The 26,676-nt window shown below is 35.0% G+C and overlaps 2 protein-coding genes and 1 pseudogene across 27 annotated transcripts in view; 2 read left to right on the plus strand and 1 right to left on the minus strand.

Annotated features, from left to right (window-relative positions):
- Window positions 1-23,696, minus strand: part of Slc35f5 (solute carrier family 35 member F5) — a 36,595-nt gene extending 12,899 nt beyond the window's left edge. The window contains exons 1-11 of the mRNA XM_004836094.4: window positions 23,514-23,696; window positions 22,704-22,794; window positions 22,421-22,562; window positions 18,666-18,809; window positions 15,807-15,869; window positions 12,680-12,761; window positions 11,558-11,748; window positions 6,630-6,711; window positions 5,782-5,869; window positions 3,168-3,232; window positions 1,063-1,167 (exon numbers count right to left, since the gene is read on the minus strand). Of these exons, the coding sequence (XP_004836151.1) occupies window positions 1,063-1,167; window positions 3,168-3,232; window positions 5,782-5,869; window positions 6,630-6,711; window positions 11,558-11,748; window positions 12,680-12,761; window positions 15,807-15,869; window positions 18,666-18,809; window positions 22,421-22,562; window positions 22,704-22,794; window positions 23,514-23,553 (1,093 nt within the window). The 5' untranslated portion in view covers window positions 23,554-23,696. The remainder of the gene's footprint in view (window positions 1-1,062; window positions 1,168-3,167; window positions 3,233-5,781; window positions 5,870-6,629; window positions 6,712-11,557; window positions 11,749-12,679; window positions 12,762-15,806; window positions 15,870-18,665; window positions 18,810-22,420; window positions 22,563-22,703; window positions 22,795-23,513) is intronic.
- On the plus strand, window positions 16,930-17,491 carry LOC101719285 (signal recognition particle 19 kDa protein pseudogene; annotated as a pseudogene).
- The window catches only part of LOC147829866 (uncharacterized), a 96,588-nt gene continuing 93,463 nt past the window's right edge, over window positions 23,552-26,676 (plus strand). For 14 of the 26 annotated variants that reach the window (XR_015445394.1, XR_015445393.1, XR_015445392.1 and 11 more), the window contains exon 1: window positions 23,552-23,954. Coding sequence is in view for 11 of the 26 variants with exons in the window: in XM_087196006.1 (XP_087052132.1) it covers window positions 23,552-23,954 (403 nt within the window). In the remaining 15 variants the exon portion in view is untranslated. The remainder of the gene's footprint in view (window positions 23,955-26,676) is intronic. The other 12 variants (XR_015445420.1, XR_015445419.1, XM_087196053.1 and 9 more) reach the window with 3 other exon arrangements.

Consider the following 26,676-nt stretch of genomic DNA (forward strand, 5'->3'; position numbering starts at 1 on the left):
TTGTTTGCAAACAATTTGGTTCGAGAACAGAAATTTTTGTCAAAATTTTTGTTTTTGTTTGCAAATTCTGCATTGGGTGACGAACAAGACCGTGGTCATCTTTTTTTCATGAACACGAATGTGACCATTTTCCCAAGAATCATGGAATGAATTAAGTTCATGAACTGAGGTACCACTGTATATAATAAATGAAGTTACAACAGCTAGCTTCCAAGCTTCCTGATTCCTGTGGGGTGCACACTAAACATTCACTACTGACTTTATCTATTTATATTCTGATAGCTTTTGGAAGATATCTTGTCAATGTGCCCTTCTTTTGCAATCCTACAAATACCACAAGTTCTTGACTAGGCTGATTTTAAAATGAAAACCATATTAGATATTTTATTTTCCAGAACCTGATAGTTGAGGCCAGAAACTATTTTGGAACTTTGAGAATCTACATTATAAAAGAACACGTCTTGAGAGATAAAATCTAAATGGAAAGCCTTCAAACAGCCCACAATTTTTAATGAAAATAAGTATATAGACTGGAATAGTATCATATTTATCATTTTAGGCAGCTTAGCCAATACAAAGCTTCCAACATTATATTGCTGTTCTATTAAGAGCACAATATATAATACAGTAGGTAAACTCTCATGCTTATTGTAGGATAATTTTGTCATATCGATGAGGAAACTGATTCACCAGCCAAAGATATTAATGCAAAACAAAGTGTCAGCAGTTTCTTTCCCTAGCTCACATTAAGAGAATGGGTATGGCCTCATATGTACACAATAATGCAGGACAAGGTAGGAGAAAATCCTTCAGATCAGACTTCATCTTTAAAAGTTTCTTAAAAAATTAAAAATAGGGGAAAAAGGATTCCCTTTCCCCCACACCATAAATAAAAGCAAACCCTGAGTTAATCGTTTAAAGTAAGCAGTCTCTGGGCCAGGGATTTAGCTCAGAGGTTTCGCCCCCTGCTGCGCAAGGGCAAGGACCCAAGTTCGATCCCCAGTACCAAAAACTAACTAAATAAATAAATAAAGTAAAGCAGTCTCACAAACATAATCTTACCAAAGAACATTGGAATATCCAACTTATCTTCTCTGTCTACTTTCCTTTTAATCATAACAATGTACACAGCATAGAGCATGGCTCCAGCAAGAGACCAAATGGAACCTGTAAAATATCAACATAATGACTTCAAATCTAATAATATGTCAGATACTACTTTTAGAAATGAGTACACAAAAGTGAAAAGATAAGGTATAACCCGTATCCTCCAACAATATAGGAATGAATTTTAATATGTTAACAAATAAATGCAAAAGTATTCACCCTCAACGATCTAACCAACACTTACATATGTTATAATAATAAAGCTCATATGAGTAACATTTTGGCTTTAACTTGGAAATGCACACTTTCTATCTTTTCCCTACATAAACAATTTTGACACTGTCCAACTTAGCAAATGATTCTTTCTATCTCTAAGATGTTAATATTGGTTTTCCCATGCCACACATACTTTTCATATTCACCACCACTCCCATCATCAAGACTCTGTTACTATCCCACCTCTTCCACAGAGCATTCTCTTTCTACTTTGCTGGATCTTCAACCCACTTGTCTTCTATATTAGACAATTTAACATTTACCATTGTTAAATATGATATTACATTATTCTCTAGTGGCTACAGCTTGTAAATCTTGTTCTGTTTCAAATTCAGAACTCCTTAAAAACTACAAACACATAATTTACATTTATAAATGTTCCAAAATATCTAATATAATGTGGACCTCACAATATGTGAGTAATAAATACTGATTCTCTTCATTAACTCACTCTCAAAGTACTAATGTAAACCTTTAAAAACACTTGATAAGCCTTTAAAATAATGTGTTTCTGCAAAGAGACCATACTCAATACTTTAATCAATTATTCAAAAAGTTCATGTTTGGCCGGGGATTTAGCTCAGTGGTGCCACTGCCTGCCTCACAAGCAGAAGGTCCTGAGTTCAATCCCCAGTACCAAAAAAAGAAAAAAAATTTCATGTTTAATTGCATCAATTTTTAAAAACATTTTCAAAGTTTTTTAAAGCAAAGGGAAAGCTTGTCAACAAAACTTTGCACACACACACAGAAATAAATATATAAATTGTTCTATATACACAAAGCTGCTCTGGGTAAGAGATAAGGTGGATCAAGGCACAGTTCACTGGGCAGTAACCAAAGGCACGGTTCTAGACAATAAACTTCAAATTTCTAAAAAATTACATATACATAAAACCACTAAACTGGGTTCTGATTACCTTTGTTTTTGTTAAATCTATTCACTAGATCAAAAACGAAGTATTCACCATAGTAGTAATTGTTTAAGGTAAGAATCAAGAGTTAATGAGAAAATTAGTATGGGAAAGTATGATAAGGACAGGATATTTGTATAATCTCACAGTTACTTACAAAGAGAACAATTAGTAATGTTAGAATGGACCATACCGGCAGAATCCACATTAAAATTAATACCACTAGTAATGAGTTAAATCAACATTAGACCAGGAAATATTACTACTTTCATAATATTCTTACCAAAATGCACAACTTCAATTTAACCCTAAGGAAATATCAGACAAATCTAAATCAAGGGCATTGTACGAAACAACTAACAAGTATCCTTCAAAAGTCTCAATGTCAGGGGCTGGGAACGTAGCTCAGCAGTGCAGTACCGGCCTGGCAAGCATGAGGCCCTGAGTTTGATTCTCGATACCAAAAAAAAAAAGTGTCAATGTGACAGAAGACAAAAGACAGAACAGTTCCAGATTAAAGGAAACTAAAGACAAATTCAAACTAAATGCAACAAATGATCCTAGACCAGAAAAAGAACATAGGGAAACAAATGGATGGATTTAAAAAGGGTCCATAGATAACAGTATCGTAATCAATTTTAATTTGTAACTATACTATATTTATATAAACTGTTAACATCTGGAGAATTGGGTGAGGGTTATATGAGAATTCTATATTGTTTTTGTTTTTTTCGCATTATTTAAAAAGACAAGTTTAAAAAAAAAAGGCCCACCTTAGTGTCCACCTCTTGTGTGTGTGTGTGTGTGTGTGCATGCTGGACAGTAAGTAGAAAACTTTATACTCTGACAGAGAAGATTCAGAGTCGCACTTACCTATCATATCTCTTCCAGCAGACTTTTCAGACCCTGACAGGTTTACCAACACAACACCTCCAATGCTATAAAAATAACAGCCATTCCTGATTAGTAAAATAATCAACGCTTAGAAGACTAGCCTTATAAAAATTATTTACAAGTGATCGAGACTAATCTCAATTTCAGGTAAAACTGTTAAAAGAATTTAGTGATTACATAATTATAGCCAATGATATTATAAGCACAGTGCTATACTTGTATAAAGTCATTTAATCTTCACTACTGACATTCCCATTTTACACAAGACAAACAATGTACAAAGAGGTAAAGTAAGTTGACCAAGATCACACAGCTGGAAGTGAAACACAAGCAACCTGGCTCCAGAGTCCAACACTCTCATAGATTACTGTTTTTCTCTTATGAAATAATGAACTAATTTGTCGTCTCTCTGCCAATCTTTCTTTTAGAGATAAAAATAAACCCATACAAACTTAGCAATGGCATTATTCTTGCTAACTGGTAAAACTTAAATTAACAGTAACTCTTCTTACACATTTAAATAGTTCCATTAATCCCATGTTTTAACAGTAAGACTAAATTAAGGATGTTGAGAAGTCACATTATTTATCGAGTAACTATAATTTACTAGAAACTAGGGTTTTGTTTCAATTTAGATGATGATGATGATGATGGCTAAGTATTACTGAGTACCTGTTGTATACTAGACACTGCTTCATACACCTTAGAAGTTTTAACTCATTTTATTCTCATAACAAACCTGAGACAAATTCTATTATTATCCTCAACATATGGAAATAAGCCAAGAAGTCAAAAAAAATTCCCCAAGATCTCAAAACTAATAATGATGAAAGTGGAACTGGATTATAGATGATGAAATGAGATTTCTTAGCTCATCAGATTTCTTTCAAGACTGCTGAGGTATCAAATTCTTTTCACAGTCTCAGAAATTCAATCTCATTAAGGCCAACTGAAAATAGTATTATACAATTTTTAATATAGTACTCTTCAGAATATATCAAATACAAAAAAAAATTCTAAGTATCAAATTCACTAGACCGAAGGTCAAGCAAACTCTTTTAAGAAACATAAAATAAATATTTTAGACTTATATACCACATGGTTTCTGCTGCAACTCAATTCTGCTGTTGTGACCCTACAGTAGTATCATAGACAACAGGCACATAAATGAAAATGGATGTGAAACAATAAAACTTTATTTACAAAACTGATGGATGGCCCAGCTTAGTTTGCCCACTATTGTTCTAGACCTACTTTAATGAGAAGTAATAGAATCTATCAAAATACTTGCAAGTTCAACATCATTTATCTATTCCTACCTTTACTAAAACCTTCATTGGTAATGCTAAGAAAAATTAGCATAAATTTTAATGAAGTTGAATAAAACCTCATTTACTTCCTCAATACAAACGTATTTCCCTAATGCAAAAAATATGCTTGGCTAAGACATTAGCCAACCATGCAAAAGAATAAACTCCTGGTGTTTAAAAAAGTCTGAAAGGTAAGTGAGTTAGGTCAAATGGATTACTCATTGAAACTATTACAGTCAACTTTCCCTTACGTCTAAGAAAAAAAGTCAGTCAGAGCTACCAGTCTTCAGTGACTGCCAACTACCAAGCTATATAAGTCACTTTATATACACTGCTCCAAACTTTAAAACAAGGCTCCAAAGCAGATAATATGATCATCCTTTCCTCAACTAAAAAAGCTTTTCAAAGTTTAAGAGAATTGCACAAGGAGAAACAATCAAGCTCTAATTCAATCCCAGTCTGACAGTTAAGAAACACTACTCTAATCAATAAATCATTCTACTGCCCTCTTTGATTGCTGGTTTTCTCTCACAAAAATAACAGCTTTATCAAACTAATACAGTATTTCTTCAGTATTATCCATAATTAAGCAAAGCCCAATGCTAGGCTTTGGTGACACAAAGAAGTATAAAACAATGCCTTAGCCTTCAAAGGTTTACAATCCAGTAGAAAAGAGAAGACAAATATATACAAAATTAAAGTAAAAGATTTAAATATAGTTATTGACAATGCTGCTGCTATGCAGTAGTGTAAAATTTCCAAATGAATTATACAGAAAATAATCTGTGTAATTCACTGTTGGCTGAGACAATCAGAGAAAACTGAATGTTAGATTTCCAGGCAAAGTAGAGGAAGGAGAAATCAAAGCCAAAACAAAAAGATGAAATTGTCTTAGGAAAAGGAATAGATACCTTGGAAGCCATGATGATTAATTTCCCACATTAAGTTAAATGTGAGTGTTGGGATAAAACTTAGAAACTCTGCAATTATGTGAAAGGGAACAAAGCTGTCTTGGGGTCTTCCCCTTCCAGTTATCCTACCCAGGAAGGTTTGGGAACCAGTGCTAGCACATAAAGCAGGGCTGAGCGACAGAATGTCCATCAATGTCTCTGTACATTCTTTGATTGTGTGTTATGATATAAAATAAACTATCCTGCATCACAACCAAAAATTTAAACATCATATATATATATATATTTTTTTTGGCACCTGGGATCGAACTCGGGTCCTTGCTAAACATCGTATTTTTAAGCAGAGTAAACTAGCTTACACTGTATTTTTACCTTAAAATTACAGCTAGTAGTTTAGAAAGCGTAAATCTATCTCCGCTGTTACTTGGAAACACTGCAGCCAGGATTAAGGTAAAAAGTCCTATGAGAAGAAAAGGATAAAAAAGAAGTACATGAGCTGTCAATATTACCATTACCAATTTAATAGTTTACATAAATTATACAACTAACTTTTAAACTATTTTTTGATCATTTTTAAATAACTAAGAATGAGACTTTGTTACCTAGGCTGAAATGTACAAACATCAATACATAAAAACAGCCTCTAAACTCAACCATTATTTCAACAATACAGATCAAGTAGTCCTATTTATTTTTAAATAAAAGAGTTAAACTGAGCATTCAGAGTAACACTGTGACCTCATCATGACCAAGCCTGTGTGCTGAAGTTATTTTTACAGCTTCAAAAATACTTCTCTTATCTTCTAGATTTGGAAGGTGATTCAATTTTTAAAATAAAACCTCTACCATAAGGCAAATTATAGTTCTGAAATAAACAATTACATTTAGGCAAAAGGTTTATAAAAAGATCTTTAACAAAGATATATACAGGGAAAAAAATATATATATATATACACAGGGTAAGACAACTATAATACAAAGAGGCAAGCTGTACAACTTCAATATATTGTTGTATAAAAAACACTGCAATGTACCTGAAGAAGCATAAGAGGCACAAAGGTAAGGCAGGAAATTATAAATATTAAGAAGCAGTTAAAATATACAAATGACATTATAACTAACGTAAAAAGTTATAACAAGAGAGAAATATGTATATGTATGAACACACACACAAGAAATATATCAATTTACAATGCAGATTCTGAAAACAAATTTCTTACCAGAAGTTGAAGACAAAATATTCACAATAGCAACCTGTGTGTCTGAAAGTGCTTCTTGATATGACAAATTTGCCAAAAACCACTAAAGAAAAGACAATAAAGTGAAACCTAGGGAAAGGCATATTTATATCTGCCATTACCATTTACAGCCCCCTTTTTTCCTCCTCCTAAACACTCCTAACAGGTTTTAAAAGCTTTGTATTAAAAATCACAGGCCTTGCAAAAAAAGGGGCAAATACTTGTAAATCAGCCCTATAATCCTGCTATCCAATTTCCATTATGAAACTAATAAAATGTGGTTAAAAATATGCAGATATTTTTAAAGTGAAGGTAAAGTGAGTATCAAGTCAACTTTAAAATTTCCTTTATCCAAGCACAGCTTGCACTCCATTAGGTTTATCTAAATAAAATTTAAATTTGGGAAAATTCTCAAACATTACAACGTATAGATGAATAGCATAATGAGAAGTCTATTAAACTAGATGATGTCCATGGATATGAAAAGAACTAGCAAGACAGTAGATGGATACATTCATATTCACTTTGGAAATTTAGAAATGGTCCTATGACAACTAAATTCACTGGTTAGTTGTGATTCTCTGGTTCTCAGTTTGAATACCACCCAAAGAATTCTCTTAACTTTGGATATAGTGAAAGAAGTTTTCTAGCTGTGAGGACTTTTTTTTTTTCCTTCCTTCTTCTCTTCTGGTCATTTGTATTAGGATATTCTCATATTTCCAATCATGTGCCTACTTTGATTTAGGGAAGGAGAAATAATATCTCCTTTTGGTGAAGCTTGGTGTATATCCAAAGATCATTTATTTTCAGTGATAACTCATCTTTGTGTGGGTGTGAATGGATTCTTTAACTACTGCAAACAATGCTATTATGAACATTTTAGTACGTTACCTGCTGCATTACATGCATTTCACTGAAGTTTATTCTAAGAAGTGAACTGCTACATCAACTGAAATAATGAAACCACTAGTCTAATTGCTGTTGACATCTCTACTATATAGATCAACTGGAAAGTTATTCCATGGAAGGACTTGAGACAGCTCTTGATCTATTTCAGAACATTAAATGAGTAGAATAATTATTCATATTTTAATTTTAAAGAACTATCACAGCTACATGATCTTAGAGCACTACTAAAAGGTAGCAAATGATTAAGAGAAGAGTAGCCTCCATGTCTTCTACACTGTACTCAAGGCCAAAGCCAGAGGAAAACTAGAGCAAGGTAGTTTTAATCTGCAGTCCTGACTTCCTAGATAATTTCATTCACCTATCTAAATAACAAAAGGAACTCTCAGTTGATGAGATGTGTGATATTAAATATACACAGCGACAGAAGCTACAATCTCAATCTGCCTACAGATGAAGTGCTGGGAAAGAGGCAGATTCTGACATTATCCTTGGGAATTTTTCTGAAAGAACCAATAATGCCTAAAGGGGGATAATTAGCTTTTCTTCACTCATTTCTCTTATTACTTTAATACATAAATAGTGTGCTCATTTTCCAAACAATCTCACTGGTTCCTACTAATGCAAAGTAGAGAAATAAAAACAGATTACTGAGATGGTAGGCATTCAAAGAACTTAAGCATTGTTCACTACCTGCAAATTCTTTCCATAAAGACCTTCTTATTCTCTGCCTCTCAAGCCCAAGGCACTGTCGTCAAAAAAGAACACCAATTTTAACTATCCTCCAACAAAAATGATCATAAGGTCTCCCTTCATTATTCCGGAGTTGAGGACATCTACTAGCAAATAAGTTATATATTTCATAATTTCATGAGTATCATTTTTAAATTATCTTAAGATAGTGCCATTTAATTATCATTACATATTTTATAAACATTTGAAAATAAGAATTGTATATATATCCAAGGTATACAACATGATCATTTGAGATACACACACACACACACACACACACACACAGTATTGATTACCACAGTCCAATTAATTAGTACACCTATCACCACTTGCAGTTACCATATTTGTGTATGTGTATGTGTATGTAATCAGGACACAAAAACTGCTCTTATCAAATTCCAAGGTATTCTTATTTATAGTCAAAGAGGTGAAATGTACAGAACTTACTCATTTCACAGTTTAAATCTGACCAACATCTCCCTATTCTTTATCCCCAAGCCCCTGGAACCACCATCTACTTTCTGCTCTATGCGTTCAACTTGTTCTGTGCTTAGCCTATTTCACTTAACCTAATGGCCTCTACATTCACCCATGTTGTTGCAAATGGCAGGATTTCCTTTTTATAAAACTGTAGGTTGAAAAAAATTATGTTGTGTGTTTGTGTATCATTTTCTTTACCCATCCTTCAGTGGACACTTAAGTTGTTCCTGTATCCTGACTGTTGTGAATACTGTGCAATGAACATGGAGTTGCAGATATCTCTTCAAGATACTGATTTCATTTCCTTTGCATATACAATAAAAGGTACTCTTGATAAAGGCACTATTAATGGAAAATGAATAAACCACCATAGTTCCTAATAAGACAAAAGATATTCAAGAAAGATTGGAAAATACAGTAATCAGTAACTTTTTCCGCCACACTGTCTAATATGTTAGATATTAGACACATGGCTACTATACAGGTGAAACTGACTAAAATGAACCCCAATGTGTTTAAAGTACATACACACTGGCTTTAGAAGATTTTAGTACCGAGAAAGTTTAAATTATCCTATTAATAATTTTTTTTTTTTTGGTACTGGGGATGGAACTCTGGTCCTTGTGCTTGTGGGGCAGGCAGCAGAACCACTGAGCTAAATCCCCGGCCCTCCTATCAATAATTTTTATAGTGATCACATGTGGAAATAATATTTTACACAGTCTATTAAATTAAAAAATTGTATTAAAATTAGCATCACTTCTTTTTCTCTTTTTTAAACTTGAGACTATATTATATTTCTACTGAAGAGCACTGCTCTTGATTTTATCTAAGCTTATCATTTTATTAAGCCAGAGTTCCAAAAAGTTATATACCTGGACTATCTTATTCTAATTTCCTATAAAAATTCCTTTACTGAAAACCTACAAAGTTCACTAACTCTCACAATGTATTTCAGGTTGATTCTTCTAATAAATACACTTAGGATGGAAGTATCCCTATAGATAAAAGAATGAATAAAACGTAGTATATCCACACAATGAAATCTTACTCAGCCTTGAAAAGGCACATACTACAATACGGATGAAGCTATGGGACATTAAAGTGAAATAAGGCAGTCACAAAATGATAAATAATGTAGGATTTCACCTATAAGAGGCACTCAGAGTAGTCAAATTCACAGAACCAAAGCAGAATGACTGTTACCCAGGGCTGCAAGAGGTGGAAATAAAGAAGTACTGTAATATATTGTTACAATTATTCCATTTTATTATTACTGCTGTTAATTTCTCACTATCGCTAATTTAGAAATGAAAACTTTTTATAGTTAAGTATATACAAGAAAAAAAGACACAGTATACAAAGGTTCAGTGCTCTCCCTGGCTTCAGGCATGCACTGAAGGTCTTGGAACATATCCACCACAGTACCTTTCTTGTTTAAGGTTGAGGCAAAGTTTTGCTTTATCCAAGGAAGGGAGATACCTCTTTTTAATAAACAAGAAGTTGTTTATTAACTCAGAGGTTTTCCTTCTGGCTATCTTTCCACTTTGTCTACAGATCAGTTACATACCCATCTTAGGTAGCTTTCTCCCTTTAAATTAAATTTCCTGATATAATCTCTAACTCCACAGCCAGACCCTGTCCTCATTACACATTTAACTTGGCTGTATATTTTCATCCTTGTTTTAATGTTTAACACTGAGATGCTTTCATAACATATCACCTCAGGGATCCTTGGAAGGAACCATACAATTAACAGATTTTAGTCCTGCTTTACACATTTAAAACAAGCAATCAGAAGTCACAACTGATGACCCTTTAAAGTTTAAAACTATTTTTATTATAAATATAATCATATATATGTATGATCATGTAACAGTTCCAAAAGATTTTCTTTTGATTTGCATAGAGGAATGTATTTATCAAGTAATCACTGAAATAGAGGCTATTTGGCCAGGGGATGAAGAAAAATGGGTAATTCAATGGATATAAAAGGCAATATTAGAAAGCAAAATACCTTGTAATCCAGGCCAATAATATTAACACTGGCATAGTACACTGGTTTAAGGTGCTTAGTATAAATTATATCTTAAAGGCTCACATTAAACAATTTTATATAGGGTACTTCCAATAATATATGTACATGAAGTAGCTCTGAAATCCATTTTTAGAATTCTCAAACTTGGGCAAGTTTCTGATTCTAATTTAGCCCAAAATAAAAATACTTTATTATACCATTATTCTCCTTGCAATCTTACGTACATTTCCCAGATTCTATATTAAAATAACACAGATACTATAACTTATACTACAAGAAATTCTATAAAAATATTCACTATGAGTACTTGCTAAAATAATGCTCAACTACATTTATATAAATTTAATATAAAAAACACTTATCTGAAGAAATAAATGCACATGGTAAACTCTTATCTGGATATTTACTACCCCTTGTATAAATCACAGTACAGAATATCTCTTTTCATTGTTTTGGTCCCAAGGCAATGGAACATTCTGAAGAATTTCTAAATTGTGTGTGTGTATGTATGTATGCGAATGAACAGGTATGCTATAGGATTTACTGACTTCTAATTCTTTGAGGTATGAGCATTTGCTAACTTTTATATTCTCCTGAATGATGCCACATGGCAGCTTAATGTCATACTTGGCCTAATAGTCTTACACTTCAATACTAAATTATTGATATATGTGTGTGTGTGTGTGTGTGTGTGCGCGTGTGTATAATGTAAAAATTCAAATTCCAAATATGTAATAAAGAAAAGACCTACCACAAAGCAAAAAAAAAAGCTAATTTTTGCTACTTGAGTTGCAGTCAGCTTCCCCACAGTTTTCAATATGGATTCTTGGTCTTTCACAGTAGGATGGGCCATTCGAGACAACTTTGCTTCTAACGCGTGGCTTGATGGAAGCTGCCGAATCTCCATGATATTACTAAACCTTACTCGAGACTTTTTGAGAGCTTAAAAGAAAAGCACAGCACAAAATCATCACATGTACGGTTTCTTCTAACTAAAGTCACCAGTTTTAATTGTCATAAATATATAGTTTAATTCATTTTTTAATCAAAGAAAACTAGTTATACTATTACCTTGAGCAGCTTTACTCACTCAAAATAATTAACTGGAAAAATAGTTTCATCTATAAAAATGTTGTAAAGAGTTTCAAATGAGGCCAATATTCAAACAAAGTTTCTGCAAATGTATGTATACACAAGTGTCTGGCATAGGATTTTCATATGATTATTACTTTAGCATTTATATTTGGATTTTTCTTCATGGATACCCAACTTATGAAAATTATCTTCCTGGAAAAGCATGCAGAACACTCCTCTTTAGATTTATTCCTTGCAAAGGAAATTATGGATAAATGCCTTACATTGAAGCTGGGATCCTTTAACAGATTCACAAACTCCTATCACTTGATAGTAGGGTCTTTGAGGGTATGTTCAACAGAATAGTGTTCATTTAAAAAAAATAATAAAGGCTAGATGTGATAGTGCACATGTGTAATCCCAGTAATCTGGGAGGCTGAGGCAGTAGGATCTCAAGTTCAAGCCCAGGCTGGGCAATAAAGCAACTTTGCAAGACCCTGTCTCAAAATAAGAAATTTTAAAAAGCGAATGGGATGTAGCTCAGTGCAAAAGTCCTGAGTTCATTCCCAAGTACTGCAAACACACACACACAATGAAACCACAGAGATTCTGGTATTATTTCTAGTTGAAGTAATACAAAAACAGTCCATTCAAATGTCCAGAGCACTTCAGGCCAAGTCAATCCACGTGAAACAAAACTACCAGGTGATCCTAGACAACCTACAAAATCAATAAGTTAGGGGGTGACCAGAAGGAGAAAGTTTATTTCAATCCATTTCTCATTCTTGAAATTACTTACTTTTTTCAGTATCAATATTTGTGTTCTCAGGTTTTTCACTTGGAAGGTCATGAAATTTCACAGGAACATACAGTGGTTCACTCTAAAATGTAACAGAAGCAAGTATAAACAGCTCAAGTAAAGGCTGACATACTGACTAAAATTTAAATGAATAGTATGTAGACACAGATACCATCCAAAACATGGCTATTCACCAGTATGTTTATATAGCATAACTTTCCCAAAATACAGATTAAAAACCTTGAAAGGAAGTTCAACTGACACACACAGATACAGTGACAAGGAAAAATCAACTTGTGATATAAGAAATGTAATATAAGACCTTTGGCACATTATGGCAACTAATATTTAAATATCATACAAACAGACCTCTCTCCCAGCTAACAGATTATCTTCCATCCCTTTCTACTCATTCTTTTAGAAAATACACACTGAGTGCCAGGTATGATGGCATGCACCTGTAGTCCCAGCTACTCAGGAGACCGAGGCAGGAGGATCATTTTAGCCTGGGAGTTTGGGGCCAGCGTAGGCAACACAGCCAAGATCCTGTCTGTCTCCCCCAAAACAAACAAAAACATATGGAGCTCCTACTTGTCAGGCACTGTTATCGGTTCTGGGGTTCTGGGGATAAGAAACCACAATAATCATGCAGTCTAAAGAGGAAGGTGGACAATGAACAGATAACCAAATATATAGTATATATATTCACATACAGTATTAGCCAAACTGTTTTATTACATATGTTTCAACAAAAACCAAAAATTGTTGAAAACTTTTACATGGTTAGTAGACAACAACAAAAATAAAAATTTCTACTACTTATCAGTTCTTACAATGTACCATATACCAGTCCAGAGCAAATAAACATATATTTCTCGTTAGTCCTCAAAATAAATTTATGAAATATATATTTTAAACTTTTCTAGAAGCAGATATATAAAATAACCAAGTAGTAGACAACCGAATTAAAGCCAGATTGTCTAACCATGCTCTACAGGCCCATTTTTTTTTTTTTTTTTTTTTTTTTTTAATACTGGGGATCAAACTTGGGACCTTGCGCTTCCGAGGCAGGAGGCAGATCCACTGAGCTAAATCCTTGGCCCGAAATTTGAGTTTACATATTCTTTTGTTTGTTTGTTTGTTTTGGTACTGGGGATCAAACTCAGAACCTTGCACTTGTGAGGCAGGCACTGGAACCACTGAGCTAAATCCCCAGCTACAGGCCCATATTTTTAGGTGATTCTAAATGCCTCAGTAGCTTTTGTAAATATTTTCTATGTGGTCTTTATTAAAAGTACAATTCCTTAACTAGGCTATATCTTAAAGATTAACAGAACTTTTTTGGTATCTCTTTGATTTCTCTTTTAATTCTTGGTATAGAACTCTAAAAATGAAAAATATTCCATAAATGAAAAGATAATAGGGTCTGGAAAGTGACAATCTTTTCATTACATTGAAGTTTTCATTATAACATTTGGCCTCAAGCAATCTGACATATCCATCTTAGATAAAAGCAAGAATTAGTAGAAGAGTAGTCAGGAATGTAGGCTGCCATCTCAACTTGGCCTTCTGCACTGAGAGAAACAACTGATACTACACTGTCTTGTCTATGCTTAAGATTTGAGAAAAGAAATGGCATTTTCACCAAGCTTAATAAAATTTTTCCTAGTACCTAGTATCCTATTCGGCACACAGCAGTCCTAAAAAAGTCAACAATCAAAAATCTGTATGTCCAATAAGGTCATCAAGCCAATGCTTCACAAACTGGTACAATGTTAGAGTAACTTTAAAACTTTTCTCACAATGCCACATTTGGGAAAAAAAAGTACTACTAAAAATACATTTTAAAGAGATGCCTTAGGGATAGTCTTTTTTTTTTTCGGTACCAGGGATCAAACTTGGGACCTTGTGCTTGTGAGGCAGGCAGTGGAACCACTGAGCTAAATCTCCAGCCCCCTTAGGGATAGTCTTAAAAGAATGGACTATACAAACTGTGTCCAACTAGACTATAAAAACTCTAAAAAAAACTTAAAATAAGTATGCTATTTAATTCATTTGCCTATTACCTCTTTGCTCTGCCTCCCCACATATTCTAACACACTGAAACAAAAATAGGTGTTTAAATTTTTTAAAACTTTATTACAGTTAAAGACACACTGCCATTAATCTCTCTCACTTTGAATACACAACCCAGTGTTTCTGCCACTTTATGAAGCAGTTCTGGAAGTCCTGATCTGTGCCTATAGTGCTGTCATCGTTACCTCAACGTCCTGAGTTGATTCAAAACGTTTACCTCTCATTATCATTTTGACTTTGAGGAAGAGCCAGAAGTCACATCATGCCAGATCTGGTAAATAAAGTGCATGAGGATACACTGTAATGTTTTTATGAGCCTGCCTTACACTGGATGGCACTCGGCAGCATAATTCACTGTATTTTTTGTCACACCTTGTAAGACACAAAAGAGAACTTCCAGAACTGCTTCAGAAAGCAACAAGAACAGCCATGTGCTATGGCAGACACCTATAATCTCAACACTCAGGAGGCTGAGGCAGGAGGATCACTGTGAGTTCAAGACCAGAAAGCAGCAAGAACAATCAGATAAGTATGTTCAAAATGAGGGGAAGTATTTTGAGGGGGATTGACGTTAGGCAATATATCTTTTGCTAAAATAAAGTTTTATTAATTTAAACATTCACTTTATTTTGATCAAACCCTTGTAAACTTTATTTCCAGAATCTAGAACAAGTGTTTTACATATATTAGTTGCTCTAAAATATTTTCTGAAATAAATGAACATTTTGGTTATTCTCAGTGTCAAGCAAAAATGTTTCCAAATGATAATAATGAACATGAAGTTGGAAAATTGGAAAGTTGGTAAAAAAAAAAAAAAAAAGGATTGTTTTTTATTATTTTCAACCCTTAACTAGTTTACCTCTCCCCTTTCTCTTCAAAGGTAGCTGAATTGCTTACCTCTAGGTTCCAGGTCTCCCTAAGGAAAAAAAGTAACACGTTGTAATTCTCAGAGGGCACCCAATATTGCGTTACATCTCTTAATATACCTATGGTGCCATCAGAACTATTTGAATTCTTCCTGCCATGGCCAAACAAGAAAAGAAAGACGTACCAAAGAACTAGTCATAGTTGTATCTGTTGTGCAAGCAGCAAAGTAACTTTCAGCATCTGCAAACTAAATACAGACAACAAAACATAGCATTCAATTAAACTTATGGTGTAGGACTACTCAGACACCATTCAAACAAATAGAGCCAAAAATCCAGAATAGACCTATAAGAGTGTATTAGTAATAACTATTGTTACTGTAGCTAATGCCAAGTACTCAGCCAAGCAGGGTAGGTATTAACATTTTCTCCGTATTAATGAAGAAATTGCGGCTGAGAGATTTTTTCAAAGTAGGAGAGATTAAAACTCATTTTAGGATTAAAACTCATTAGTTGTCTAGTGTCAAAGCTTAAATAATTTGCCCAAAATCAAACTACTGTCAAGTGACAGAACAAGATTCAAACACAAGAGTTCACCTTCTGAAAGAACCAGTATAAATCATTTTTTAAATGGAATTAAAAATAGAAAAGTAGACAAGACACAGACAATATACAAATTCTCCTGTCCAATAAATATGAGGAAAAGTTACCTAAAATATGCAGATTAAACAAGATACTACTGTTCACATATCAAATTGTTAGAATGCTGGCAAGGGTTAAATCTCATGCATTGCTGAGACAGGAATTGGAATAAGCATTACTGATTGTAATTTGGCAGTAACAAGAGCTTTACTCTTATGCAGCACTGTGCTTTTAAAAATTTAAACAACTAGATTAGTATTTAGAGATCTCTACTTATTTATATCAGAAAAAAAGCAAAAAAACTTGTCTAGGGTTAAATAAAATAGGAAAAGAAAAGATGATAAATTTTATTTATTTCCCAGGAAAGACATTCATGATACATTAAGTAAAAAATAAAATCAGGTTAGAAAATGATAAAACTGGGCCTATTTCTACTATACACAATTTTTAATATAGACACACATGTGTGGAGCTATAGATAGTATCAAATATTTACAGTGGTTTTTGTTTAATGGGTACAGAGTTCTGCTTAGGATGATGAAAAAAAGTACTAGAGGGGCCAGGGATTTAGCTCAGTGGTTACACCACCTACCTTCCTAGCGCAAGGACCCAAGTTCAATCCCCGGTACCAAAAAAAAAAAAAGAAAAAAAAAAGTACTAGAGATAAATAACGGTGATGGTTGCATAACAAAGTGAGTATACTTAATGCCACTCAATTGCTCCTTTAAAAATGGTTAAAATGGCGGCTGTGTGGAAATGGCTTGTGCCTCTGCACAGTCCCCGGCAGACCAAGCCAGGTTTATTTGTATCTACCCTGCTTATTTAAATAATAAGAAAACCAACGCAGAGGGGAGGCAGATCCCAATAAGTAAGGCTGTTGAAAATCCTACAGCTACCAAGATTCAAGACATATGCTCAGCAGTTGGACTCAATGCACTTCTTGAGGTAAGTCAGTAATGTTGTATGCAGCAGAAATGATACCTAAACTGAAAACAAGGTCACAGAAAACAGGAGGTAGTGACCCAAACCTTCAGCGAGGAGAGGGAAGTAAAAGAGGAAAAGGAAAGAAGTGATCTACTGTGAGCATCAAGTATGTGATCCTACTGTGAGGGACATGATGGAGGCTTCTTTGTAGCTAAGGGAAACAGCTTTTTGTTTGCCATCAGTCATGTGAACTGTGAACATCTGTGCCTTCTATCTTCATTATCGGAGTTGACAATGAAATGAATACATCAGAAGTACAACACATTGAAAATGTACATCTAGCTGTTATGCAGTATAAAAGAAAAAAATTTCTATCTTTCAATGAAGTTTTTGTGGAAGAATAAATATTTTTAAATGGTCAATGGACTATTCCAGAAGTTAACAGAAATCTGTATCTGTCCTCTGTGTAAGCACGTATGTCAGATAAGTAAGTTTAATAAGATTTGAAACACACATTTTGTTCACCTTTTAAGTCAATGAAATAAATTTTTAAACTTAAAAAATGGTTAAAATGGCAGATTTTACATTATATTTTATAATATTAAAAAATAGGAAAAAAGAAAAAAGGTTACAATGGTAAATTTGATGTTACATATATATTAAAAAGAAAAGGATTAATATAAGGAACAGTTTTATATTTTTCATTCTCAAAAATTCAAAAGTTTCTAATTCTACAAGGAAGATTTGCCACTACACAAAATATGTACCCCAGTAGCCCCTGTATCTCGTTTCTACTAGTCTTTGTATTTCGTTTGTACTTTTTTTTGGGGGGGGTACTGAAATAGCATCATTTCCTGTCTTACCTAATGAGTATATTAGATAGATAGATAGATAGATATTTTTTCTTTTACCGGGGATTGAACTCAGGACCTTGCACTTGCAAGGCAGGCAGCGGAACCACTGTGCTAAATCCCGGGACCAATTTTCAATATTTTGAATAAGCGTGTCACATTAGATCAATGAAAGAATACAATTTGACTAAGCAAATACTTGAAATTTAGTTTTTATTTTAATATAAAACTGAATTATTTTGTTTCTACAATAGACTTTACAATTACATAGATGATACTCATCCAATCTGAAAATAACCTAAGCCTCTAGATACTCTTATTCCTCACTGTCATCTTCTTTCCACATTAACTGATTCGGGCTACTTCAACAATTTTTAACAACTGAAAAGATGTCATGGGATAAGGGAGATGGAAAGTGATTATACACTTTTGATTTCTTAGGTATTCTGATATCAAGTTAATTAGAGTATATTTAGAATTTAGAGTATTTTTAGACAAAAATAGGTTTTTCTTGTATTCTATCATTACTCACTTTAAACAACTTAAAATCTAACTATATTTAAAGAAATTAATATCTCTTTAAACCTTGAAAAATTATACCCTCCCCAAACAAAGTTAAAAACTTACAAAAGCAGCATGTTTTCCTCGAAATCTTCTTGTACACTGTTGCCTCCATGGCTTCCAAATAATAAAGCCCAAAAGGTACAGAACAAACATAGATGTTTTTGCAAAGGTGCTGAAAAATGGTTTGTTGTATTGCGTGAAAACATACTGTAGAAGAAAAAATTACACAGATAACTCTGAGAGGTCTTTAAACCTTACCACTCATTTCCAAGAGAACAAAGCCTTCATATGATTTTTCATTTTTTAGAAGTTTCTTTGTACAGGAAAGGTCAAAAGGGATTATAAAAATATTCTAGTTTCATTTCTGATACTGTACTTGCCTTGCATATAAAGGTTCCTTTTGCCAAACACAGCAGCAACAACTTTCAAAAAGGTTTTGTTCAACATCCACTGAAAACCTATCCCATAACAAACCTGTGCTATGAGCTAAAGAAAAATAAGATAGGCTTTCCTGCCCTTGAGAAGTTTACAATCAAATAAGAGAGACCAATAAATGAAGAAAATACAGCATGATGTTCTCAGTACCATGACAGGGGCACCGGGTGCCTTGCAAAGACCAACTGGAAGGTTAAGGAAGTTTCCTGAGAAGCTACTTCTGAGCTGGGTGTGAAAGGCCGAAGAAGAGTTGGCCTCAACACAGGAAACACCATTTCAAAGTTAGTGAAACAGAATGGTGTATGAAGAAAACTACATGAAGTTTAATGTTTTAGGGAGTTATACAAGAACCTACAATCTTCATATAAACTGGAAATAGCAGTATAAAGTTGTCATTTTTGTCTACTGGGGAAAAAAATCATGTGCACTGAAAAGGCCTAAAAATTTTGACAAACCGGGAGAAAAAACTCTAGGGCCCAGGTGATAGTCTGTGCATTTTGCACTAAAAGAAACCATAGTCAACTCCAAGAATGAGGCAAGAAATGCACATGATAAACCTAAAGCATCTTGTGCTGGAGAGCAAATAAAAGATTATTGGAGTCATACCAAAAGGACCCCAGAGTCAATCTCATGGGGCTTCCATTGGTCAAAGACAAGATAGTTTAACCTTTAAAAGAAATAATAGCTTCAATAGTTTAAAACTTATCAAATATATAAATATATAAAAATTAAGAATTTACAATGATGCTAACAATGGTCAATATGGAAGTTGCCAGGTAATTCTATTCTAAAATGAATAAAAAGAGGGGAAAAATTAAGATTTATCCAATTTTTATATATGAACTATGTTTAGTCATGGAAAAGTTCTCCTTAAAGGATTTTAGCTAAAGAATACAGAAGGAGTGATCCTTAGAAAAATAATCATTTTGTAACCTTTATCAAGGCAGTAGTCATACAGACATTCACCCATTATCTAAAGTTTGATGAGGAATTTTACAGTGCTTAAATTGGCATCACCCAAAATAAGACTTGTAGTCATTTTAGGACCCACATTGTAATGTCACAGGAAGTACCTAGTTATTACCAACGTATTCTTTCCTAAAAAGCTCAACCCAAGTGAAGACTTTTTATACCCATCATTTTGGGGGAAATAAAAGAAAAGAACAAATTAAATGACAAGGAAGCAATAGCAAAATCAAAATGTGTGACATACCTTAGAAGAAAAGTGACTTTTTTAAACAAACCAATGGCATGAAAAAGGGGAGGGGAAATGCACATAAGAAATAAAAGAGGGCCAGAGATTTAGCTCAGTGGTTACAGCACCTGCCTCACAAGCTCAAGGTCCCCAGTTTGATCCCCAGTTTGATCCCCAGTACCAAAAAAAAGAAATAAAAGTGAATTCAAATATACAACAAAAGGAATATGTGACGTTTGTTTAGTTCCAAATAAACCTCAAATGAAAAAACACACACACAAAAAAGCAGATGTCCTTAATACAAGTGGGAAAATTTGAATATCAACTAGTTTCAGGTGATTTTAAGGAATTACAGTTAATTTTTTCAGATATTATTAATGGCACAGAAATTATGGGTTTTTTCTTTTTTTTTACAGCAACTATGTTTTTAAAAACAAAAGTAATTTTCAGTTTGAGGCAAATGTAACTAGAATTTGCTTTAAAATATTCCAGGAAAAAAAATTTTCACCAGCGGTGATAAGAATGGAAAAAATTGACAACTGTTAAAGGTATCCCATTCTCTCTACTTCACATATGCTAGAAAGTTCTATAATAAAAAGATTTTCTTTTTGAAATACACAATTTATCTCAAAAATTTGTGAGTTTATCTGTCTGATGTATTAAAACTTTACACAAGCTCTTGGATAAAAGTTGTTAAATATCCTCTTACTAAAACTTAAAAAAAAAACAAAAAACTTTTTTCCCTTAGATTTATTGAGGTACAACTGAAAAGAACTAAATATATTTGCTAAGTACTATACAGCATTTTGATTCATGTTCTATATTGTGAAACAATTACCACAAACAAGTTGGTTTTTTTTTTTACTTTGTTCAGATATGAATCACTAAATCATAATTTATTCAGGTGATTTTTGTCTAAATTTTCCTACCTAATAGGTAAAAAAATTTATTCATAACTATAAAATTTACAAGTTAGGTTTAGTTCTCTGCCAATATTAAGATTTCTTTGAGGTAAAACTACAGAATATTAATCTAAAAGATTATTGGACAGTTTTAAAGAGAAAAACAAATGACCTGTTGAATTCCAGAGCCTAATTCCACAAAGGGTAAAAAATTATTTATTCATAGGATATAATGTCAGTGTCAACTGTTACTTAGCTATGATGTTAAGAAGATCCCTAGTATCAAACTGCCTCTTGTGATATTTAAATTCTTTTGTAAACGGTAGTTCCCTTTTGTATGGGTTTTTGTTTTTTGTTTTTTGTTTTTTTGGTACCAGGGATCGAACTTGGGTCCTTGTGCTTTCGAGGCGGGCACCGGAACCACTGAGCTAAATCCCCGCAATATTTTTTTTGTACGAGGGATCAAACTGGGGTCCTTGAGCTTGCGCAGCAGGCGGTGAAACCACTGAACTAAATCCCCAGCCCTGTATGTTTTGTTAAGATTGCAACATGTAAGTTGAAAGGTAGGTAATTCTGAAAATAAAAGTTGCTCTTTTTTATAGGAATCATTAACCAAACAGTTAATTATACAAGTAGAAAGAAAACTTAGCTTGTGAATTCAAAATGTAGTACTATAATACTATCAATAGGTCATCAAACACAAAATTTAACTGAAGGCACTCACTGCATAATGTGCACTTCATACTGTTTCAGGCAGTAAACATATAAAACAACCGTGCATGTGCATAATAGTGACCTGCACGTGAAAACTCTGATCACTTTTATTCATTTTTTTCCAAAAGTGGGGTTTTGTTTGCTTACTTGTTTTAATGCAGTGCTGAGGACTGAAGCCAGGGCCTCTCACATGCTAGACAAGTTCTCTATCACTGAGCTATACCTCCAGTTCAAAAGTATTTTTACTTCCTTCTAAATAGTGGAAGATTGTTTTGTATTATGAATGGTTGTTCACCAAAAAAAAAAAAGTATTTCCAGAGAAACTGAATTTAGTAATTAAAAAACCAGCAATTCATCTTCATATATTAAGAAAATGAGTACCCTCCCTACAAGATACAAGAAAATTGCATGAAAAACAAAGGGCATCCTTACAGTTTTAACTTAAAATGACACCAATTCAACAATACTTAAAATACTCCATTCAATATTTCTAGTAATTGTTGGAAATACTATAGGGAAACACTGATGCCATTACCATAATGTAATATCACTCCTGGAGAAGAGGTACATACCGAAGTAAGCTCTGAGGAAGCAACCCATATCACATCAACCAGCAGGAGAATAACAATCCCAAGAGCCATCCGCCTGCGTTGAGTGAAACCACTGTTCTGGGAATTCATTCGGTTCATGATAAATACACACACCATTTGCAGTCTGTTTTTTAGAAAACATAGATCTCATTAGAGATGTTTTTAGAAAAATAGCCATATAAAAATGAGATGAGAAGTATAAAGAAACATGGGGCAAATGTTAGCTAATGTGCAGGAGGAAAGTCACATAGCACACAGAATTTACCTTGCTTTAAGGGCCTCTTTGAGATCTTCAAAAGCAATGCCTAAAAATCGGGCAGATCTCAGTCTAAAAGGAGGTGAAGAACTCAGCCCACCTAAAAACCACCACAAAACGATGTTTATAGAAATGTCAACAAATAAGATTCACGTCTTTTTAAATTCACCTTGAAACTGAAAACAAACCAAAGAAAACTACTAAAATGTGTTAAACATAACCGGCATTTTTCTCTAGGCTTTCATGTTACCCATTGTATACTTCGGATTACACTGAGCGAAGTACATGGGACAGGGGAAAGGCAATATTCAACAAGCGGTCTATTAGCTACTCAACGACCAGAAAACTGCTGCTCTGAATTTCACCAAAGCAGAATTTCATCATTCGCCTCTCCCCGAAGAGGAATCCAGCCCACGAACAGAGACTAGACTCACGCCTGGATCTAAAGGTGTCTTTTCTGTTCCTGATCTCCAGTGGAATTTGGTTATCGGAGAGCAAGTGATTTGTTGTGGGTCTTGAGGGTTCCTTTCCATTCATCTCACGTGGTAAGGGAAAGGGATCCTCCTGCTCCCCTACTTATCCTGTGACTACATCCAGTGATTCAGCTCCAAATAGCAATTCCCAGGGAGGGTAGGAGCGTCCCCGCTGGCCCTGGGGACCCGACGCGACCGCTCCTGACAGCCTCCCGCTCCCTCCGCCCCCAGAGATCGTCACCGTCCCGGCCACAGATCCACGGCCGCCACTATGGCTGGATATGGGGCTGCTCGTGTGCACCGGGTTCCAGGTGATTTCGGGGCCCTCGCCTTCCTGCCTGCCTACCTGGCCTTCCTGCCCCGCGATGGCGTCGTGGTGGCACCATGAGCGGACCGGCCGGCCCCGCCGCCGCCGCCCAGCGCCCGGCCGAGGCCCCGCACTCAGACAGCCGTCACGGCACCCGACATAGGGCCTCGCTGGAGGACGAGCCTCTGAAGCCGTGGTGCCCCTCAGGGCAAAGCCACCGATGCCACTCAGCTCCACTCGCCCAGGAGAGCCGGGAAGAAGGAAGAGAACGGACCACGCAGGCAGGGATGGCCGCGGAGAGCCTGAGCTCGGCCCTAGCCCCGCCCCCGCCCCCGACTGGCCAACTCCGCGGCCCCGCCCCCACAGCCCGGTGGTGCCGCGCGTGTTACGTCATGTCGGCGCGACGACCACCCGCACTGGGATGCAGCTCCAGGTTGGTGGAAGTACTGTGTGGGCTGTATCTCAGCCCTGGCCACGGAGGTAGGAGACTTGTCGGTCCTCTAGAAGAGAGGAGATGGGAAAAAAGAGAGAATCGGGCGTAGGTGGCTGAGAAAGACGAAAAGGCAGGGCAGGTGGCGGAGGGTTCAAATCCCCCACCGTGGAGCCAAAGCTTCCGGCTCCACTTATTGCAAGGTTCAGCACGGAACTTAGAATATCCCTTCCTCGAGAACACAAAAGCAGAGTGGCTTGAGCATACTTTTAATTTCCAGAAACGTTTGTATGTAGACGGAATCTTAGTTCTTCGAGTTATTTGCTGTGTCTTAGGGCAAGTTACACATCTCCCTACCCCTCGGTTTTCTGATCTGAAAAATGAAACTAATGATGGTACTTGCTCTATCTGGTTTTTGTGTTTATGCCAGGATAACCTGAGTTTACAGATGTAAAGGATTTGGATAAACTCATGGTACACAGTAAGAGCTCCACAAATGTTAGCCTTATTAAAGTACAGCTCTTTTCTTTCTTTCCCTTAAATACCTTAAATACCTCAACAAAGACTTGGCCAACTTCCTCTTTTATATTATTTGGAAAACACAAGCAAGACTTAAGGATTCTGTAATTTAACTGGAATTGTCTACCACAAATGCATTTTTTATGTCATGAGCAGTTGATAATAATGAAATTTTTCTTACCCCTGTGGTCAGGGTGTAGTGTATTCCTTTTGTTTCACTGAAACACATACTCCTGTGACTAATAATACCATTGAAAATGTTTATCTTGATATGATCAGTTTCTAAGAAACTACTGTCATCAAGCACCTCCAATAAATTATTCAGAAACTTATTTTGCAGAGTAATTACTTCTTAAGGGAATTTGGTTGTAGACATTAACCAAATTATTCCAGCACTTAACTACAGTTAAGTTCCCGACTTAGGAAGGAGTTCCGTTCTGGGAGAATGTTCATAAGTTGGATTCTTTCCTAAATCTGACAACCTGAGTTTTATGTATATTGCTTTATGCTTCCTAGCAGGCCCCTCCACATCACCACTGCTTTTCTTCTTGCTTGTGGACACCCTTGGCTCTGATTGAACACTACTACTGTACACTACCTCACTGTACAATAAGCACACAGTAGCACAACTGACAATGTCTGGCAGACACATAAACTACATCTACGATTTGTTCACATCTAGGATTATTCATAATGCAAGGTCTGTTTGTATCTGAAAGTTCACAACTTGAATGTTCCTAAATCAGAGACTTAGTGTAATTTATTCATTCTTTTATTAACATTCTTTAGGATGTCAGGCTCATAATATGTTTAAAGATTTTTATGCTACCTATATGATGTATAGTCTGAAAAAATAATAGCATTATGAATATCTCTCAGAATTAAAAGCAGAAAAGCTAGATTCTAGTTCTTAATCTGGCCACAATTTGTTGTGTAATCTTAATGATTATCAACACTATTGTGACTGAGTTTCTCCATCAATAAATGCTTCTTAATTAAAAATAATACAAATAATAGTACTTTGTAAATATAAGTTACTATTATTACCATCTCTATCCAGAGTATCTGTTAAAGAACAGTGCTGTCTCCCACAGTGGTTGTACATCACAAAACTAGGATTAGAGATCCCATTTGACCCAGCTATTCCTCTGCTGGGTATCTTCCCAAAAGAATTAAAAGAATCATACCACAGCGATATATGCACACCCATGTTTATAGCAGCACAGTTTGTAATAGCTAAAGCTTGGAAACAGCCCAAGTGCCCATCAACTGGAGACTGGGTAAAGAAGATGTGGTGTTTTTATAAAATGGAGTACCACTCAGCCATAAAGAATGAGAAAGTAGAGACATTTATAGCTTAATGGATCCACATTGAGGCCATACTCTTAAGTGAAATAAATAGGAGAGGACCGGGTATTTAGCTCAGTGGTTCCAGCGCCTGCCTTGAAAGAAGGAAGGAAGGAAGGAAGGAAAGAAAAGAAAGAAAAAGAAAGAATGAAAGAAAGAAAGAAAGAAAGAGGAGGGAGGGAGGGAGGAAGGAAAGGGGACATACATGTGTAAATACTGAATAGTTTCTCTGGTGTGAGAAACTGAAAGTGTAAATATGGTTTAAAATAAATAATTGATAATGTGAAATAGGAAGAAAAGGTCCAAAAGGGTAGGGGACGTGGGAAGGGTAGGGGAAAGGAAAGAAGGGAAAGGAAAAAATATGAGAAAAGGAAAAAATGGAAACAAAGTCTTTGTAAATAGGGGTGGAGGGGGTGAAGGGAGGGCAGGGAATGGGGAAAAAATTATAACCAAGATATATTATGTAAAGGTACAAGATCCCAATGATGAATGTAACTGTATTGTATACCTAAAATGTACCAATAAGAGAATTTAAGGAGAAAAAAAAAAAAGAACAGTGCTGTTAATATTCCTGCATTAGATAAAGTAATGCTAGACAGATTTATTTTAAGTAGTCTCAAAACCTAGTTTAAACTGCCCCTTGACACCCCTCCCTACCCTTGATTTTTGTTTAAGGTAGTTCCACTGCACTGCTCTGTAAAAATAGACCTTGCCATGGTTTCTGTCCTGTGGCACCTTCCTGAACATTTCAGGCGTTCTTTTTACTTCCTGCCCCAGTGTGTATACCTTGCCCAGGGTTAAATCTTTAGACTTGAAAGTGTCTTAGGAAATTTGTTGCCTGACCTGATAACCTCAAACTTTTTTTGGGGGGGGGGGGGGTCTTTGAAACCTGGTTCTCAATCCCAG

Source organism: Heterocephalus glaber, unplaced genomic scaffold (assembly GCF_053883595.1).
Source record: "Heterocephalus glaber isolate CG9 unplaced genomic scaffold, H.glaber_assembly_v1.0 deba00000347, whole genome shotgun sequence".
Classification (NCBI taxonomy): domain Eukaryota; kingdom Metazoa; phylum Chordata; class Mammalia; order Rodentia; family Bathyergidae; genus Heterocephalus; species Heterocephalus glaber.